The 20375-nt window shown below is 51.9% G+C and overlaps 5 protein-coding genes across 5 annotated transcripts; 3 read left to right on the top strand and 2 right to left on the bottom strand.

Annotated features, from left to right (window-relative positions):
* Positions 1-1187: 1187 nt before the first annotated feature.
* Positions 1188-5242, top strand: EsH8_IV_001116 (uncharacterized protein; the record flags this gene model as incomplete). The annotated part of the gene is made up of 5 exons (XM_083266006.1): positions 1188-1352; positions 1428-1512; positions 1590-1854; positions 2386-3338; positions 3402-5242. 5 exons carry the CDS (start codon positions 1188-1190, stop codon positions 5240-5242), a joined length of 3309 nt encoding a protein of 1102 aa, XP_083124901.1.
* Positions 5243-7869: 2627 nt separating this feature from the next.
* Positions 7870-8731, top strand: EsH8_IV_001115 (SDR family oxidoreductase; the record flags this gene model as incomplete). Its single annotated transcript, XM_083266005.1, has 2 exons — positions 7870-8189; positions 8251-8731. The coding sequence occupies 2 exons, from the start codon at positions 7870-7872 to the stop codon at positions 8729-8731; spliced, it is 801 nt and encodes a 266-aa protein (XP_083124900.1).
* Positions 8732-10517: 1786 nt separating this feature from the next.
* EsH8_IV_001114 (VOC family protein) lies at positions 10518-11375 on the bottom strand (the record flags this gene model as incomplete). Its single annotated transcript, XM_083266004.1, has 1 exon — positions 10518-11375. The coding sequence occupies one exon, from the start codon at positions 11373-11375 to the stop codon at positions 10518-10520; it is 858 nt and encodes a 285-aa protein (XP_083124899.1).
* Positions 11376-12569: 1194 nt separating this feature from the next.
* Positions 12570-14821, top strand: EsH8_IV_001113 (glycoside hydrolase family 5 protein; the record flags this gene model as incomplete). The annotated part of the gene is made up of 5 exons (XM_083266003.1): positions 12570-12614; positions 13388-13429; positions 13480-13594; positions 13646-14259; positions 14315-14821. 5 exons carry the CDS (start codon positions 12570-12572, stop codon positions 14819-14821), a joined length of 1323 nt encoding a protein of 440 aa, XP_083124898.1.
* Positions 14822-18735: 3914 nt separating this feature from the next.
* EsH8_IV_001112 (class I SAM-dependent methyltransferase) lies at positions 18736-20246 on the bottom strand (the record flags this gene model as incomplete). The annotated part of the gene is made up of 7 exons (XM_083266002.1): positions 18736-18811; positions 18875-19516; positions 19598-19638; positions 19694-19760; positions 19846-19980; positions 20033-20079; positions 20157-20246. 7 exons carry the CDS (start codon positions 20244-20246, stop codon positions 18736-18738), a joined length of 1098 nt encoding a protein of 365 aa, XP_083124897.1.
* Positions 20247-20375: the final 129 nt, after the last annotated feature.

Below are 20375 nucleotides of genomic sequence, written 5' to 3'. Positions count from 1 at the left end.
CCCTCCCTCCGGCCTCAGAGATGAGCGTTGGTTCTTCCGGACGGCGAATTGGGACCCGCACCTGCATACTAGACATGGCGTCGCAATGCGGCGTGAGAATCCTATTTCGTGATACATGGTCATTACCATAATCAACCCAGGACCAATCACTTCCCCTAAAAGGCAAAAAGACCAGAGAAGAAGAGATGCTGCAGTATGCAAGGCCGACCACGAGGCTGTGCCTCCGAGATTCCAGCCTTGGCATGCTGTAGTCGTTAGTCTTCGCCGCTCGTATCTGCAAGTTTGGGTAACATCTGGGTCCCTGTCGCTCTTCAGCCGGGCGTGCTGTTGGTCGCTCGCCAAGTTGGGGGCCAAGACGGGTAATCTGCAAAAGCTGCAACTTATTGGATAGGCAACAGTCAAGCGGGATGCAAGGCTGGAGTCCGATATATTACCGTTTGATGAAAAACCACGATAGCATAGCGCCATGCAAGGTACTAGGATGAAATTCGACTACCGCGACGGCAAGAGTCCGTGCCCCTGATCATTTACTATGCGAGCGGGCTCTACGTAAGCTGACTACATTGCGACAAGGTTGCTGTATGCAAGGTACCTTTATGAGCTATGCACGACGCAGGCTTCTTGCAAGATAGGTAGACTGCTCTCCAGATCGTTGGCCTTAGTCATGGTCTGTAGACGATGTGGTTCCATGACCAACGAAGCCGTACCCGATATCCTTCCTCTTTGAGACACGCCCCCTCTGTATACACATTGAAGAGAAGGGGAGTTACACCGATTATACTGACTAGGAAAAATGGAACCTGCATCAGCGCCGTAAGGTCGTTTTTGCCCAACGGGGAGCACTGGGAAGTCCACCACTTCAACTTCAAGGTTGAGCGGTCGACGTGATTGTCCAACATTTCAACGCCCCCCTCTCGACTCTCCTCTAGAGCACATGTGGTTGAGCCTCAGCCCACCTGTGCAACAGTCTTGGAGCCTCGAACGTTGTCCACCCTCCTAGCTAACTGACGGCATTTCTATAAGAGTTGCCGGGGTTCTCTCGCAGTCGCACCCTCTTAGTCCTGAGTGGAGTGTAAGAGCAGTATTACGTGCAAGCATCAGCAGTCGCCACCGTTTGCGCACATCCCTTCTTTTTTGCAGATTCGCAGCTTTCAATTATTGCATTTCATCTGGAGAAACACGCAACAATGCTGCCCCATACGCTTACCACGGCTGCTGCGCTCCTCTTGGCCACTGCGCTCGGCGTCAGAGCCCAAGGTGAAGAAGGGTCTGTTTCGGTTTCGCCGTCTGTTAACCGCATGGCCTGCTACGATGAGACCACCGCCCTGCACTGCTACAACCAGGAGTTCGATGTATGTCACGTTTCCCCGTTGACAAATACGCTTTTGAGGCCGTAATTACAGATTGTTCATCTAAGCATGATGCAGATCCCCCAGGACGTCGACGAGGCCGACGTCACGTTCATCGCCGCTGCTCTTCGCGCATATGGTCGGGAGACCCGCGCCGGCCGCCGTAAGTCCACCCCGTTACACCTCACGCAGACATCGTCCAGGCCCGAGCACTCACCAAGCCTGACCCGTTTACAACAGAACTTCTCATGACGGCAGCCGATGCGCCTGACTGTGGCGAGTGGTCGCTGTACACGCGCGGCACAGCCCAAGCCGTGGCCAAGAAAATCGACATGAGCTATGACTCGTCGGTTCTCTTCGAGGAGATTGCCAACACGATTGATGGCGGTGTCGGCTTCATCAAGCGCCAGGGGCTGTGGGAGTGCGGACAGGACGGCGGTTCCTACGGGGTCCAGGTCAATACCACGGCGGCCGCCTACACGACGCCCGCGTACATTGCTGCGGGGTACAAGCCCTCGGGCATCATTGTCAAGATTGTCGCCAACATTTGAGAGGCCAGAGGATACTTGTTGGTCAATCACCTCTGTGTGTGAAGGCCTGCCCAGCCGGCTGAACCCAATAGTGGTCTGGGTCTCTTGGCAGGCAAGGGGCGAAGACGTTGGAGTTGCCCGATTTGATATACACTTTAAGCCGCTTGGCACTCTGGAGGATCATTTATTTAATTAGCTCGCATTCTGTGCAGGATGACCCACAAACAGGCGCGGGTGGCTTTGGCAGCCTGCAGGGCGGCACAGGGTTGGTAGGTTTGCCAATGATGATATCAGCTTAGGCTACCATGCTTCATTTCCTGGTGACTCGCTCGATCATGTGTTCAGATGGATGGATGCCAGGGGAGCTAGGGTTGGGGTTACATCAATAAATCCGTCTGGAAACCCCGCAGACTTCGTGCCGTATTAACGACCTGCAATCGGAGTCCCAGCCCTCTCTAAGTTGTGTGTCTGCGAGCATTGGCGGATATTACTACTTGACTTGGTAGGCCAACACACGCTGCGCTCCGTGAACGCGTGCGGCAAGCCAGCGAGCTGCCCAACATCATGTCAAGTCGCGAGCAGCAATTGCTCATAGCCACCGTTGCCCCCCGTTCGTTCCTCTTCTTTGTCATCGCCGATGTCAGCCAGTCGCAGCCCGGTGGCGGCGAGCCATCCTCCTACCGCCCCATCGCCATCACCTACCGCCAAGGGCGGGCTCACGGACCCGGCCGCACCGGGGAGAGCAATTGGCAGCGGGTCCGACAAGTGATACAGGACTGCGCCCGCGTTGTCGACGCGCTGACCAGTCCCGGCAACCGGGCCATTGTGGAGGCGGAACTGGCTCTGACCAGAGCAGAGCACCGCCGCCGACCAAGCGGCCACGCGGAGCCGGGCCCTCGCGTCCAAGTCCCTGATAGACCACAGCCGAACTTATGCGATGCTATCATTTTCCACGGAAACGTGCCCGAGGCCGAACAGGTACCAGCGCGTCGTCCAGCATCGCCGCCTCCTCCGGCCGACCGAGCGCTCGCCGTGGCCCATTACCCCTTCATCTCGACATGCGTGTGCCTGGCGTTGACTCGTCTTGACGACGACGAGACGGGGGCCAGGTTCGAGGATGTCAGGGAGCAGCCCCTCGGCACCGTGTACCGCGAGGATGCGCTCGAGTACGGCGCAGTCGTCATTGACATCTCGGACTTGGGTGCTGTCAGGTACGGCATCGTTGGGTCGAAAATCAGTTACATTGCTGCTCGTGAAGCCGACTTTGGCGGCACCTTTGGATGGGACCCCGTGGAGAGTGACTACTATGGGCCTCCGCCAAACCTTCACCTCGACACGTCCGGATCGCGGTCGCCCCTTTCGGCAGCGGCATACATGATCAAGTTTGGGTTCCAACACCGCATGAATGGTATGGACATGCCAAAGGCGCGTGGAGGCCTTGATCCCCGCGCCTTGGAGTGTGAGTCCTTGCCGCGTGAGAAACGACGAGAGTCATCGGGTGCTGATGTTGTTTGTTGATTAGATATTTGGCCGCTTGTTGCTGAAGGAAGCACCACGCCTCGAGTCCCGGCCTCGCCTGAGCACGACAAGAGCGAGACATCTGCGCCGGATGAAGCAATTCTTCGCCTTATTTCCCTAGCCGACTCTGGAGACCTGGACCTCCAAGCCCATCACGCCACCATTTCCTCGCCAAACTTCCAGAGTCGTCTCCGGGAGCACCTTCTTGGACGCGCTGAACACCTACATGCCTCGGACGCTTCATTGCAGCTCCTGCGGCTCGCCTACGCCGGAGAGTTACACCTAAACTGGCCGGCCTACCGCCACATCTCGTTCGAACATATCGCGGAGGCCCTGGATTCCAAGGAGCTGCGTAGCGCGCAGGCGCTTAGCGTATGCATTGATGAGATGGACGATGACCCAGCGCCGTTGCTTGCGGTGCTGGCCAAGCACGAGAGAATCCGGCATGTGTCCTTTCTTGAGGAATCATCTCGCGCTGGCGACCACAAGTCCGCCCATCTCTTTACGCAAATCTGCGCCTCGCCCTTTGCGGCCACGCTTCTCACGTCGAAGAACCTCTTCGTCACGGCGGCATTTTCCGCGCCTCTCCGACGTACGGTCTGGCTTCGTGATCCCGATACCGGCGCCCGATTGGACGCGCCAGCCCTACGCAGTGCTTTCCCCGTGCAACACATGTTCGTCCGTCAGCAATTTATCCCCGCGGAAGACGTCGAGAAGGTGGATCCCGAGACGACGGTGTGGCCTGGCTGGAAGATGGCGTCAGAGGAAGAGGAAGAGGAAAAGGTCGACGAACTGGCCGCAAGCGACGCCGCGTACCGACCTTGCCACTACTTCCTCGGCGACGCACTGCTCAGCCCAGGGCGATTCGTCCTGGGATTCCTCCAGTACTGCAAGTCGGTTCTCGAAGACAGGTACCTCGTCAGCTTCGCTTCGACGCCCTCCATGGCGGTCTCGTCCAGCCCAGCATGGGAGACCGGTTCCATCGGTCCGCTTCCCGCCGAGGCGCTGGCCATTCCGGAACACGTCGACATGCCCAGTCCCCAGCCGACCCCAGAGGACGGTGCCCCAACGTCCAGCGTAGAGTGTTGGCCCCTGTTCGGTCCCTTGGAGCCCGGAAGCTGGGTCCTCCTCGTCTCCCACGAGTGGCGCACAACCAACAGAACCCGCCAACGCCGACGCGATTACCTACGATTCGGACTTCCAGCGGACTCCAGCATAGGAGTTCCTGCGATGCGCTACGCTCTCCTCCGGGCCCGGCAGCGCATCACCTTGGCCGACCGCACGACCTCTCCCGCTGACGGCACCCCAACCTTTGAGCAGTTGACAAGCCCCGAGTATATCGACATGGTTTGCGGAATCAAAGAGTTTCTCCAGACAACAATGCCCGCGGCAGACCATGCGCCGATCGAGTCGCAGGTCGAAAGCACCTTGCAGTGCCTGCGCACCAGATGGCGCGTGGGTTGGTGGCCGCACGGCGCCTTTCCCTCAGACATGGAACTTCTCACGACGCTCGACGACGCGTCTGCAAGAGCCATGTTGCGGGGCTTTCTCGCAGACGCAGCGCATGTCAAGGACAACCTCGAGGGTGCACAGGGGTTATCCCAATCGCATGGGTGTCTATGGTATCCTGAACTGCATTCACCCGCTCCCAGAGGAGAGCCCCGCAGACTGAGGGATAGCAACGTGTTCAGGAGCCTCAGCGAGAAAGAAACTGCTGGTGGCGCGAATCCCCTTGGAACTACACGCCCGGTGGCACCCCCCGAGATCGTTCCTGGCCCCGTGTATCCGGAGCCGGGCGAGGAAAGCTCAACATGGATCGATGGGCCTCCGAAGGTCATCAAGTGACGACTTGTATAACTGGATCTTACGCGAGGGAACTACACTGTTTTTGACGGAATGCATATTACCCATGTTGCAGTGATCTTCTGAGTCCAGCGACCTCACCCTCGCGACAGCCCTTGCGAAATGCTGGTCCTATGATTATACAACGAGTTGTGCCTTTTTTGTCCTCCCGACCACTAAACGCCCTGTCAAATGGCCTCCTCAGTCTGTAGGCCACCAGATCCGCCGCTCGGGTGATTGGCATCTATGGCCTCTTGCGTTTCTAGCGGCGGACCAATATCGTGAGGAATTGTGCTCTCAGAAAGCCAGGGCGCGTTGAGATCAATTTCCAGTCCGCTATAGTAAGATAATATTACTGACGAGAGGACAAGCCGCCAAAAGTACCACTCTAGCTTAGCAGATAGCCAGTGAGTATAGTACCAGGCCCTAAACGTCTTGCCAGCCCCGTCTGTTAACAGTTCTAATAGTGGTGCAGGACATAACAAAGTAGAAGTATATAAATCTTTCATCGGGGCGATTTTCGTTAAGGAACGCAAGCTTCGTGTTGTAGAGATTTTCGCCCCTGAGTTTGTGTTCAGATGAGCCCAATACACGCTTATTGATAGCGATGGCGTTAGTGATCGACTCAATGCGCCATCTCATGACCAGAGCCTTCCGCTGGGGGTCACAGGAAACAATAACGACGGCGTGGGTCTGGAATCATTGCCAAAAAGACTAGTAGAAGATAGGAGTGTTCGAGGGATGGTTTCGAAGTTGACGGTGGGCGTCGAACATAGTGCCAGGAAGGACGAAGAGATTGCAGTGTGAAGAGATTTTGAGTCGAAGTCAACAGTGGAAGAGTTCAGTCAGTTCCGATAGTGCGATGTTTTACTCTAATCGGTCTGATAATTGGAATTCCTTTTGCTGAAAAACGCGCGAGCCGTAGCTCTTTCACCTCTTTCTCTCTATTATTACCACCTCGAATAATAACAGCTACTAAACTTGAACAGTAGATAGGAATCTTGTCTGGTTGTAGCATACTGTTCTTAGTATCAAACCTAGGCTACTGCAACAACACCATATTGGCACATGGCCAAGACTCGGGGTCGATGTGGCTATTTTGCTGCTGCTGCCCATCATTACTTGAGGCTCGACAACATTGAACAGAGTGTGCGATTGATGTATTAAAAGATAATGATGAAAACCCAGTCAACTCAAAGCCGTGAAGAGTTGGGCTAGGCGGTTGTTCTCAAACCCGATTTATCGCAGAGAGTCTAGATTGATTCGTAGGTATTCGATGGAACAGCTTGCCAGTCCGAAATCTCCGAACGTGATCGCTTCAACAACACGACCATGACCCACTCGGATTCTGGCCGACGCGGAGAACCCTCAGCTATCGAAGTCACATGATGGTCTTCTAGGCGATTCCTCGAGAAATCCCTCTCGCCCACCCCGCGCGTGAGGTTCCGCTGATCGTCCGAACCATTTTCTCCAAACTCCAACATCTCTTTCTCCTCCTCACCCGTGCAGTTTCGAACCCCACAATGGTGCGTAGACCACCATTTGCCTCGTGTTACTCGAATGAAGTCTCGACCAACATATTATCGAGTCTTCAAGACCACCGGAGCCCCACGCTTCTCGCTTACTGCCTCATCCCATGCATATCCTCACCGACATGCCTCCGCGCGCCGGCGTCCGACGTCCTCCGCGTTAGCCGAAGCATTAAAGCTTGCGTGTACAAGCAGAGTACTTGGAAATAATACGTCCTCGACATCGTCACCCCCTCTCCTCTATCTACGGCACTTGCCCCACAGGACGTCTCATTTTCGCGGGAGTTCGAGCGGGTGAAGCATTGACGGCATCAGGCCTCGACTAATGCGCGCGGTGCAGGGCCAGGGTGGTTGGCGGTGGGGTTATGTTGGGTCTTGGCCGTAAGACCTTGGAGTTTCCATTGACTGATTGGGCATTGCGCCTAGAGCTTTGTGCCAGGTTTGTGGTAAGCTAAGAGCAATACCAAGTAGCACCGCACGCCTCTGCTGGGAGTATATACAGGCACTTCAATTGCTTTTGGCTTGTGCTTATCAAGGCTTTGATAATGTGTTTGAAATGCGGCAAGAGAGGGTGTCGCCAAGCAAGACCAAGGTCAGATTGATGAGCTGTACAAGCTGCATGCTGCGTGTTACAGCATATTCTGCACGTACACATTACTCAGGTACATGCCATCTACCTACGGCCCATCCGGGTCCAGTATTATGGGCCCACCATACTGGCGGGGACCTGTGCGCATGGATCCATGGTTGTCACCATCCCCTGTCAAGTCCGCCCCAGCAGCCTTTGCTGAGTGATGGTTCGTGTTTAGCTCGGTGTCAAGTCTGCGTGCCTGTATGAATGACATCAGCGGGGTTCTGGGATGCCGTCACGACCGGCCAAATTCCAGAGCTACCCCTCCATCATACCACCTCGATATGGCCCCGGCCATTGTTCCGATACCTTGGTCCGCCAGCTATTCAAAGCCGCGTTTCTCTCCCGCAGATCCTTTTCTTTTCCTCTTCTTCTACTCTTCATTCCAAAAAGTTTGATACCCAAAAACCTATTTTCCAACCTTTACAGCCTTTGTCTTCGTATTCCCAAGCCACCAAAACACCGCCGCCATGCCTCAAGGAATCCCTACCGCTTCCCGTCTTCTTGACCTCTTCAGCCTGAAGGGCAAGGTTGTCGTCGTCACTGGCGCCTCCGGCCCTCGCGGCATGGGCATTGAGGCTGCCCGCGGCTGCGCCGAGATGGGCGCCGACCTGGCCATCACCTACTCCTCCCGCAAGGAGGGCGCGGAGAAGAACGCTGCCGAGCTCGAGAAGGAGTACGGCGTCAAGGTCAAGATCTACAAGCTCAACGTGAGCGACTACGACGATGTCGACAAGACTGTCAAGCAAATCATTTCCGACTTTGGCAAGATTGATGCCTTTATCGCCAAGTAAGTTTTCTCCAACTACCCCGACCCTCATGGTGCAGAATGCTAATGGTATGTGTTCTAGCGCCGGTGCCACCGCCGACAGCGGCGTCATTGACGGCTCCAAGGAGGCCTGGGACCACGTCATCCAGATCGACCTCAACGGCACGGCGTACTGCGCTAAGGCCGTTGGCGCCCACTTCCGCGAGCGCGGTACTGGGTCTTTCGTCATCACTGCCTCAATGTCCGGCCACATCGCCAACTACCCTCAGGAGCAGACCTCATACAACGTCGCCAAGGCTGGCTGCATTCACATGGCCCGCTCTCTCGCCAACGAGTGGCGCGACTTTGCCCGTGTCAACTCCATTTCCCCTGGTTACATCGACACCGGTCTGTCCGACTTCGTTGCCCAGGAGACCCAGGATCTGTGGAAGAGCATGATTCCCATGGGCCGCAACGGTGACGCCAAGGAGCTCAAGGGTGCCTACGTCTATCTCGTCTCCGACGCAAGCACCTACACCACTGGTGCCGATATTGTCATTGACGGTGGTTACTGCTGTCGGTAAACGACTCTTTTTAGGACATGTTTGGGAGGAGCGGCAGTACAAGAATACAGAGCATGATGATGCTTCTGATACGATGTTATGACTAGCTGGATAAATAATAGACAAAAAGCAAAAATTATTATAAATGATATCTTGGATATGGCAAAAGTTCACGTAATTCTCCAGCTGCCCGGTCATGTTGCTTAATCCAAGGACACGGTGACTCTGATATTTATCCCAAGAGACTCCACTGCTACTACAAAGCTAGTGTGTACACCACCCTATTTATATTACAGACCTCCGACGCCTGCAAAACAGTTCTATGGAATCTTAAGGAGGAATGGCAAGCTCCTACAGCTCTCAGACGCATGCTAGATAGCTATAGCCAAAATAGGCACCATAGTCTTCATCCACGCCCTTGGCTATATCCTACGTACGACGAATTAAGCAGCAGCGTAAGCCAGTCGACGATGTCCCTGTTTGACCCTCTGTATGTAGGCGTGCTTTAGAACCAAAATCAGAATGACCGCTTGTGCTGCAACGTCCCCAAGATCTCCGAGGTCACAAGGACTTGGCAGGTGTGGATTGAGCAAACTAGCTGAGGTCAACGAGGTATTGGAAGCCATCGTTTATCTAACTGGTGCACAGTGTTTTCTGCGGAAGCTAAATCTGACTGCAGCTGGGCAGGAAGTTCACCTTCACGACGGGGTGCCAAGATTCAAGAAGTGGCAGAGGCTACTGCGGGGACTGGTACGAGTTTCTAATATTTCGAAGAGTCAGGCCATGTAATATGACATCGAATGTAAAAAGCGTCGACTGTGCCGACATAGGCTGTACATTATCTACCTATACAAAAGGACTCTTTGACGATGAATTAGACGTGTATTCTCAGTTGATTCTTCACATTTCCAGTGAGAACGATGCAAGAGCATACGGAATCGGCCTTCCTGGAAAGACTTTCACGGTTGTCCAACAAGAAAAGTAGCGCGGATTGGACGAACTGGTGCTGAATTTTAGTGAATCATTCATGTTCAGATGGTTCTTAATGGAACCTCAAGACACCTAACAGTTGCATTTCCACACGGCATGCGATTCTTCAAAGAGATTAATCCAAAATGCAAGTCAAGGACTTACAAGCTTCAACTTGATGATGTATGGGTGATGCCATGGCTTAACTAGTGTTGGTCCCATATCTTCACCTAGTGTGGACTACCCGATGATACTCCACAAGCTATTGTGGTCCATGTGTCACTCCGCTGCACTGCATACGAGGAAGATCGATGACTGCATCCTCGGTATAGTCCACTTTTCTGGTCAGCCAAGTCTCGTCGAGCATCCTTACTTTGTTTGACCATGAAAACTCGACCCGGTAGGTCCATTTATAATAGAAAAAGGTATCGATGCAAGTCTCTCAACGTAAATAGGACACATGAAATTCTGTGTAATACAATCACCTCCTTCTTAACGTCGAACTGGCTGACACTTCTAATATTAAATTATTGAAAAGCGTGGTATCATCATGGCTAAAAGCAGCGCCCCAGATTTTGATATAGTCTTGCCATTCCTCATACTAGACGCTTGCATGGGAACATGGATGTGCATAGTTAGGATGGGATTGCTGGTATGCGTTTCAATATGAGCTCTACATTCTTATACACCCTATGCAGCGCAAAGTAAATCAAAGATTTTATAGCCAAGCTGCCAGGCTGATTCTGCGTGCTCCTGGGAGCACAATAGCTTCCCCTTAAATTTATGGCTGGTGTCTAAAGATTTCAGATTAAAATTAAGCTGTCTGGGGTTGTAGTATTTAAGCAGATTTGCCTGATACGGGAATCAGATCAATCTCAACAGCGACGCCACCGCCGAGATCGCCACTGATAGATCTCTTCGACGTACCCGCCGCGGTGTACAGTGCTAGGCGAATAAGTTGACTAGGCGCCTGCCCGCCAGAGACAGTCTCGATATGAAGGTATCTGGGGTCATCAAACTGACGAACTGGGACGTCAAACGTCCATCGTCCGCCATCATTACCCTCAGCTGGCCGATCATTGATACCCGCATACGCCTTTTTGATTTCCTCCTGGCTGATATGCACCAACAAGGAATGAACACCAAGTGAGCCGCTGGGATGCTTGATGTTTTCGGCCACGTGGTTCGGTACACGCAATTCTCGTGGTGTCCGGTCAAAGCACCAAAACGGCAATTCGCCCCTCAAGTCTCCTTCGGCTCCGGCGCCGGTCGGTAACGCGACGGCCCACTTCAGCTCCTCACCATCCGGCCTGATCCGTCCTCCGGGAATAGGGTCTGCGTAAGCGGCCGAGGATTGGGCGTTGTTCACGCGCTGCTGGATAGCGGCGAAGCCAGACTCGTCCTTGAGCGAGTATGCCCAGTCGATGATTGTGCCATCCGGCTTCGGGCCCCACTTGTGCTTTAGGCGCTCTTCAAGGCTGAGGCCCTCGACAAAGGAGATAAGTTCGAGGTAGGTTCCATCGGCAAAAATGACGAGCTTGTTCTCGGTACGGCCATCGGCATGGCGGCCACCAGTCAGGATTGTGAATTCAGATGAGAGCCAAGAAGGCAGTGATGCAAGAACTTGGTGGGGGAGGAGGATGACGATGTGGTCGAGGAGGGGTGGGTTGGGACTTTGCTTCGTGGATGAGGCCATTATGGAAAATGATGTTCAAGATAAGACTCTATACAGGGAGTTCTCTGTTGATGGTGAGACAAAATAATTGACGTCTTTGGCACTTGGTATTTGACACCTGGGGCTTCATCTGATATTTATTGTTTCTTTCCCCGCGCGCCCCACTATGATACCATCGCAGATAACCATTGCGAAGAGAAGGATGAAGTCCGCTATCGGTAGCCTAATATAATGAGTGATTGCAAAGCCAAGTCCTTGGTGAGGGCTGGGTACTTCTAAAAGCCTCCACAGATTCCTGGGCTGCAAATGGGAACTTCACGGCTCCCACTATCGCGCGGCCTCAAAACTCGAGACATCCCTGTTTGGCTTTCCCGCCCAAGAAAAGGCGACTGAACTTACATAATCAGCCAACACAGCGCCAGACCTTGCTTGCCCCTCATCAGTGCCATGGAACGCGTCTCGGAGTCAACCAGCAAAACCGGCATTGTCTTCGAATGGATATCCGACATTCGTTCGCAGATGCATATCGAATCTCATATCCCCCGTAATGGGGATTGTGTGGGTTGCCCAGTTTACAATTAAGGGGTCGATTGGACGCGCGTCGGCAAGTCTACCGATTGCCTCGGAGCCAGAATTGGACTCTTGTAACGGAGCAACCGGCTCTTGGAAAATGGTTGACAATCAGGATGGTTGAGTCTTTCACTGCAAATACATTTCAGCAGGCACCCGCAGACTTTCGGTAACAACGTGACTCTTTGACTACATATTAGCGTTGGTGCGCCAAATTCTTTTTGTAGAGGCTTCGAAGGCTCCCGGGCTGCCCCTTGGTGTCCACAAACCCGCGCGATCTAGTGATCCGCGCTTGCACCGGTCTTGTTTGGGCCTCTACCAAATTGAAACTGACAACCAGAGCAATCCATGACAAGGTAGTGATGTGCTGGGGATGGCCTCAATGCTGCTGTGTGACGTTGCCTTGGAGCACCGGACAAACAGCCCCAACGAGGTCTGCCAAATCATCGGCCCGAGTGACATTCGGTTTTTCCCCCCATCAGCCAATTCATCCTCACGAACGCAGTTGTTTGCCTCGTTGGGTCACCATGAGACATAATCAAAACTTTTATCACAAACAACAATTCATGTTACGAGACCAAAGTGGCGCATTGAGGCTGGCGCCGTCTGCCACGATCATTCGCAGAATTCTTAGTCAAGCCACATATGATCGCCAATCGACACAATAGGAGGCCGACTCTGCGCCTCCCGGTGAGCCCGAGGCCCCTTACCCTCCGATGCCTAGACCGCAAACCTCCCTTTGAGGTTCACAACCGGACTTGGGGCTTCCCCGCCCCCAATCGCTTGATTTGCACAAATTGTGGGCTGTAGCGACCCCGGCGATCGCGAAATGTCTGGGATTCCGAGTGGTAACAGACGCGGATCCCTAGCCTTGGTGTCCGCACATGAAACCCCTACCGTCTGATGCAGGCCTCGTCCGACCGGGCTTCGTGGCGCTCGCCGCATGAATCTTGTCGCACAGAAACGACCATCGGATGGCAGGTTGGGCCTCACAGCCCGTTTGTGGACACGCGGGAATCCACATCTAAATCCCAGCCCGCCCTCCTGTTCGCTAATGCCAGATGCTGCTATTCTTGGTGTCCTTTGGTAGCATTTTTCGATGGCTTCCTGGTAGTCGATATGTAATGCGGCTCTCCGCCGCCCCGGGTGCAAACGACCTTGGTTCTCTTTTTCGGGACTTCCTGCAACCAGATCCCTTTCGTGTTTGCTTCGTCTTCTTTCGCTTCTTTGACCGCAACTTTCATTCTATTCTTCGGATTGAGTCCCTTCATTTTTCTGTTTATCTATAGAGTAGACTTCTACATTCGCTTCTTCTTTCACTTCTTCATTCGCTTAGTTCCGAATATGGTCTCGAAGACATTCACGCTTTTGGGGTTTGCGGCGGCGGCGGTCGCCAGGGTGCAGTTCTTGGCAAGTTGGTTGATCTACGCAACTTAGAACGACGTCTAACCCTTTGGTATTAGGGGGTCTCAATCTCCGGCGGTGACTTTGGCTGTGAAATCGATGTAGGTGATCATAGTCAATGCACGGGAAATCATAGGCTAACCGATGGCAGGGAAATTGTCCTATGGGCAAAGTCCAGCTGCCTCTCAGCTCCCTAGGAGGCGGTGATGGCGAAGGCCAGATGAACCACTTCGTCCAAAATGACAAGCTCAACATGTTCCGCCTGCGTAAATATGCCAAAATTCCCCACAGTGGCCCTCAGCGCTAACAACCAGAAGCCGTCGGCTGGCAGTTCCTCGTCAATAACCAAATCGGCGGACAACTCAACTCCAACAACTTTGGCCGGTACGACCAGCTGATGCAAAAGTGCCTCGCGACCGGCGCATATTGTATGCTCGATATTCACAACTTCGCGCGATGGGACGGCGGCATCATCGGCCAAGGCGGCCCAGCGGACGAACAGTTCGTCTCACTGTGGACCCAGCTTGCGCAGAAATACAAGGGCAACGACAAGGTTGTTTTCGAGCTTATGAACGAGCCGCACGACCTTGATATCAAGCTATGGGCAGCGACGTGCCAGAAGGCCGTAACAGCGATCCGACAGGCCGGCGCGACGACGCAGATGATCTTGCTCCCTGGCACGAACTTCAACTCCGCCGAGTTTCTCGTTAGCAGCGGCAGCGCGGAGGCTTTGACGGCAATCACGAACCCCGATGGCACCACGGATGGGTTGATTATTGACGTCCATAAGTACTTGGACGAGGACAACAGTGGAACGCACAGGCCGTGCACGACAGACAATGTGGAAAGTTTCAGGACGGTGGCTGAGTATTTGAGGTCGAAGGGTCGCAAGGGGTTGGTTAGTGAGACGGGCGCTTCGAGCGATGCTTCGGTAAGTTGCATACTTTGTCGAAGTGAAGTGCTTAAAATACTGACCGGCGAGGTAGTGCTTCACAAGCTTCTGCGCACAAAATACATTTATCAACCAGAACTCCGACGTCTTCATTGGCCTCGTCGGATGGGCAGCTGGCAGCTTTGACACCAGTTACGTCCTCAGCTTGACACCAACGAAATCAGGCAACGGTTACACCGATAACGATTTGATGAAGCAGTGCATTCTCGCTACCTGGCAGAACACAATTCAGAACGTATCAACGCCGACAACCACAAGGCAACAGTTCACATCCATAACGCCAACAATTATCCCGACTTCAGTACCGACGAGTGAGGAAGAGGGCATTGCTCCGCCCACAACCATCATCAGCATGCCGACCACGTTGTTGGTGGACCCTTCGACACCTACACCACCCGCTCCGACTGGTGCTCGTGGTGGTGCGAGTAGGAATGGGACAACCACCACAAGCTCACCGGCCGTCCCGACAGCTGCAGGTTCGAGAGTAGAGAACTTTAGCAGCTTATTGGCTCTTGGCTTGGTAGCCAGTATATTTTTGTAGGGTTGAACGTGGTCGGGATTGAAACAGCATGCAAAATAAATAACCAAACATCAAGTCATCTATATTCGATACGAAGTTCCCTCGATGACATATTCTTTCGCAACTGCGCCGAGAATATATCACTCAAACCTACCAAGTTAACCCTTAACAACCTTGGCAATATGCTCTAATAACACATCCTCAAGCTAAGGGTTGAATCGGCATTTCACGCACATTGCCGAATTGATAGGGGAACTAGAGTATAGCACAATAGAGGAATTGCTTGACTCCAGTGATTGCGTATTTGTTGGAGGATATACACGAAACTGTGTCGGCAGAAGGGACTGAAAGACTGCTAAATTGTCATATAAACATACAATGGGAAATAGTTCTAGAGGGGAAGCAACTGGCGAGCTTCCTTCTGGCGAAGCTAAAGTAAAGGCTTGTACGCATCATGATGGGAACCAGCCTTGGTTATCTAGCAGATTTGTTAATACTGCTATTCAAATACATCGGGCATGTGATATACTGGCTGTTTAGATGGAGTGAAGGCTATTCACAACCTCTATATGGAAACGGAGTAAACAACAGGTATGCATATACATATTAGAGTACAGTAAGAGAGAATAGCAGTAAGAGATAGATAAGAGGCCAATATCTATGATATCATAGCATTCCAGACGCTTCAAATTCAAACAATGCAAATCCACACCTTCGCATTGCTTAGTCGGGTAGCGTGTACAACTTCACTTGGTCGAGTTAGTTGGGGTTTGCCTTTTAGGCTTTATGTTGACGAGCGGCCGCGTGAATCATGTTTTGTCTATCCGAATCAATAATAATAATCTGCATCAGGGGCACTGATGGGCGGGCATATATGTGTATGTGTAAAAGGCTACCAATAATCCCTCGAGGATGGTACCAAGAAGAGCGGCCAATTTTATCCGAGACATTTCCGAATATGTACGTAAGGCGTACTAGATCCAGCTTGAAAATGTGTGAAATCTGCCGCCAAGGTGCAATGCCAAGATGACAATCTTTTCCAGGGGCGTTCAGCTCGAGACACCGCCTCTCTCCTCACGCGCGGCAGAGTTAGCCCGAAAACGGCTTCCCTTTTCTTAGGGGCAGAGTAAGTGTGATTTATTTTGTCTAATATTCGTTCAGTAATGCTTCATTCAGTCTCATCCGACATTGGAAGTCATCCATCATGAAGTTCCATGTTCCGGCCGTCATATGGCTTCATCGGTGGCTTCTTGTATTCGCCGTTCTATCGCTCGTCGTTCTGGCACTTAACCTCGCTTTACTCATCGTGTCCTCGCGATTGCCGCTCACCCGAGATGGCACCAACATTCTCATGCGGGCGGACTGCACATCCGTCTCGCAGTGGAACGTATTATCGCATTCAATAATTAACATCATGAGTACCGCTCTTCTTGCAGCGTCAAATTACTCGATGCAACTGGCTATGGCCCCTAGTCGCGACGACGTAAACAAAGAACATGCTCGGCGTCGTTGGCTGAACATAGGCGTGCCCTCGATACGCAACCTTCGAGCCATGTCCCTACCAAGACAGCTGTGCTGGGCACTCTTGCTTCTTAGCTCCTTTCCTCTCCATCTAGTATACAACTCTGCCGTATTGGCAACACAAACTGCGACGAAATACATCGTTGCGGAACTAGACGTCGGCTTCCTTGACACTGGCGCCGCAACGATTCTCAACAAAAACTGGACCAACCCTGACAAGGAAACTCTGAAAGAATCAGAGCGCGACCTGAGGCAATACTTCCGCGATAGCATTGTTCCCAACGCCGCCCAGTGGGAAAACCTTACCCTGGAAACATGCGCATCAGTATACTCGAGTATTATGCTGACCACACATCGCAACCTGATCCTGGTGGTGCCGCACGAAGACCAACTTAGAATGCCAGGCCTGGTCAGCGATGCAGTCGACAACTCTTGGATGTGCAACTATTACTCCGGCGCTGATGCAGAATGCCAAACACAGCGCGCGAAGTTCGGTGCCTACGACAGGAAGAGGGGACTCATGCCTGCCGAACCGCTGTACTGTCTGGCCGAGCCGCTTCGACAAAAGTGCAACTTAGAGATATACACGCCCTTCCTTATAACAGTCATCTTATGTAATGGCGTCAAAACTATCGTGATGGTGATGCTATTTTTTGTCGTGAGGGGGCAATCACTCAACACGTTAGGAGATGCCATCGCCTCGTTTCTCCAACAGCCCGACCCATCCACGGAAGGATTTGGCGCTTACGATTACAAACAATTACTGACATTGTGGACTCGAAATATCCCTGCTGGTTCGGTGCAATGGAGACGTCGCAATTACAGACGCTTCAATGCAGTATCGCGACGGCGATTTGTGGTCGCCTGGGCTGTGTTCTTCGTCACTGTCACCGTCGTCTCGGCATTTTTTATCATGGCCCTGGTTTCTGACACAGAGGCTGGCCGTCGTTCGACAGCCTTCTCTTTATCATCCTTTACCACCAAGGATTACACCTCGATAGTCGGATGGGAAACCCTAGCGACAGCGTCTTTCGCTTCCCTCGTCGTGCTTGTCAATACACCGCAGTTCCTCTTCAGCGCTCTTTACTTCATGTACAACGCACTCCTGTCTTCTTTTCTGCAAGCATCTGAATGGAATGCCTTTTCCCTAAGACCTTGTATTCTACGCGTTACGCGACGGAGTACTGGCCAGCGTTCGGCGTATTGGCTTCAGATCCCGCCCAAATATGCCATTCCTCTCCTCATTTTCGGTGCTACGAGTCACTGGCTCATATCCCAAGCCTTTTTTCTCTCCAAAATCTCTTTTGTAGACTATAGCGGCCAATTAACAAATGGACTTGGCCGAATTGGATTTGGACGCGAGCACAGTGGCAGAGACGGGGAGTTGTTGGTCGCGAACTACTCGAGTCTTTACCTGATGATATCTCTTGTGGTCGGATTTCTGGCGCTCGTAGCTTTATATTTTATCAGCAGAAAACGGTTGGTGGGAAATATGGTTCTTCAGAGCGGTTGTTCAGCAGCTATCGCTGCGGCCTGCCACCACGCTCAACGACGGGGGGAGAAGCAGGCGCTCCATGAGGCCGGCGGGTATAAATATCAAGATCATGAGAAGACTGAGGATTTTTGCCAGAACGAGGAGGATGAATGGGCTAGGCCATTGATGTGGGGAGAAATCAGGCGGACAGTTGAGGGACGATTTGACTTGGAGGAGCAGCTTTTCCTAGGACTGAAGGCCGACTCTGTAGGGGAAGTGGTAGAGGGGAGGCTGTATTTGTAGAGTTAGAAGCGCCAAATAGATATCAAATTTGTTTTCTGACATGCTCATCAGGACTGCGTAAGATTTCAGGCGTGTTACTTGCTGCACAAACGGCATCGCTGACTCGATTCGCCGATACAGTGCTCCCTGCTCACGATCATTTGGCAAGACCTCAGGGTATATATAGTAGGACAGCAAAAGCTGTAAGCGTAAAGAATTCCATGGATTATGATAAGAAGTTTCGTATGAAAGACTAACCTTGCGAGGTTTCCTCAGTCATGACTCGTAATTTCCGAATATCTTCGAGTGCTTAATTTCAAGCTGAGTGCAACGGGCATTTTACCAAAACACGAAATCCCCTTTTGCATAAGCTAAACGTCTAGTATCACTTAGACAGGTACTTCATGAACACAGCATCATAGAGTTATGACTAATAGACTGTGAATTAATATGCTAACTGCAACATCGGACAAATCATCACAGGCTAAAGACGAACGATAGATACACCAAGCCGAACTTCTTTCTCAATTCATATCAAGATATTCGCGGCGTACTTTTCTGTTAAATACCCCACTTAATCTACGCTTAGAAGAGAAGAAACGAAACTGAGGGGGAGAGATGAAATAAGAAGTACCCGAAGTAGAAAACTATCGTCTGTTTAAGCCTCAGTTGCAGTAGCCGTCGGCTCGGCAGTTTCAATCGATTCTTCAGGTTTGCGTGCGTAGACAACGTGGCTATTTCATCCCGTTAGCCACCACGATCACAAGACAGATCGCGATCGTTTGGATCACACTCACAATCTGACGTATGTTTGAAGTTTCAGGTCTCTCAATGCTTGACGCATCTCGCTGAGAAAGACCAGAATTTCCGCATCTTCCCATCCCATTACCTGCTTCAATAGGAAAACCCCAAACCCTTCGAGGGATTGGTCGCAGTACTCGAGGTTGACTGCACCAACCTCCTTAAGCTTGGGGTCGGAAGCCCAGCCCCCGATCGGAAAAGGCCAACTCTTCTCCACAATGTCGACAAATCCAGCATTTCTTAGAGCAATAGCGATGCCATGATTCCGGGTCTGTGTTGGAGTCTTTCCAAGCCTGCCCGTGGCAGCAATCATAGTTTCTGCCCATCTCCTGTAGATGTGGTCCTTAGGCAGATCATCACCTAGACTTTGCGAATGGTCCTCGAAGTCCAGCTCTTTGATTTCAATATAACCACCCGGCTTAAGATGTTCCCAGGATTGCTCGTATAGCTTTGGCCAATCCGCCACGCAGGCCTCTAGATGACGAATGTGAATGAAGTCAAAGAACTCGATGGGCCATGTCCATGGCTCTTCAATGTCGTCAATTTGGAACCTGCAGTTAGGCGGGACCCAACCGGGTTGGATAGGTGAAATATCAACACCAGTGACCTCAGCTGATGGAAATTCGTCGGCAAAGTCGCTATATGTTTTCTGTCAGCCATTTCCTTAAAATTTTCAGTCTTTCAATGATTGTAATATTAGCGAGAAGCTTTAAACTTACATAGCCCATATGCCAGTGCCAGTGCCGAGATCAAGAACCATCTGTTTAAATTGTGAGCTTCCAAGTTCTTTGTTTCAATGTCTCATGTTATCTTACGTGAGGGTTGTCGGCAATTGGTGCTAGAAATAATTTGTCGTCAAAAAACAGACACTCACCGTAATGGCTTTGACGTAAATTAGTTTTGCATAAACAAAAAGATGATGCCCTCACCAGGAAAGAATTGAATCAGAAACAGCAGAAATACATACGCAAGCTCAAGTCCTTCATTCTGCTTCTCGTCATTCGGGCCCCAGTAGTCTGTTTTCTGCGTGTAGGTACGACCGAGAATACGGCGATACTCGGTAATACTTTCACTCAACGAGGCGGTTGAAGTCGAATGGATACTGGTGCCACTCGCTTAGTTTTCGTTCATTGATATTCGCTCAAGTTCCTCACCTCCGTGTTTCCGTTTCAGCGACATCTTCGTTTTCGGTGACAGGCTCCTAATACACATTACGTCAATACACAGTCTCCCTTTCTCTCAGAGTCAGGCGTGAATAGAGCATCGCAGGTTACTCACAGCTTCAATCAATTCTGAATTAGATTCGAGTCGGTCGGTGGCATTGGCAGGAGGCGACGTAGCTGCCTGCGTCGGAGTCGAACTTGTCATTATGTTAATTGATAGCCATTCGTGGGCAGCTAGCAACAGAGGAAGGCAAGCAGGCACAGAAGTACAAGAGGTCGGGTTCAGGGAGAAACGGAGAGAAATAACAACGTTGGAGCGCAGAATCGAGCGCGA

Source organism: Colletotrichum jinshuiense, chromosome 4, assembly GCF_051148585.1.
Source record: "Colletotrichum jinshuiense chromosome 4, complete sequence".
Lineage (NCBI taxonomy): Eukaryota > Fungi > Ascomycota > Sordariomycetes > Glomerellales > Glomerellaceae > Colletotrichum > Colletotrichum jinshuiense.
The sequence above is the reverse complement of the archived record's forward strand: the minus strand, read 5'-3'. Positions and strand labels throughout refer to the sequence as shown.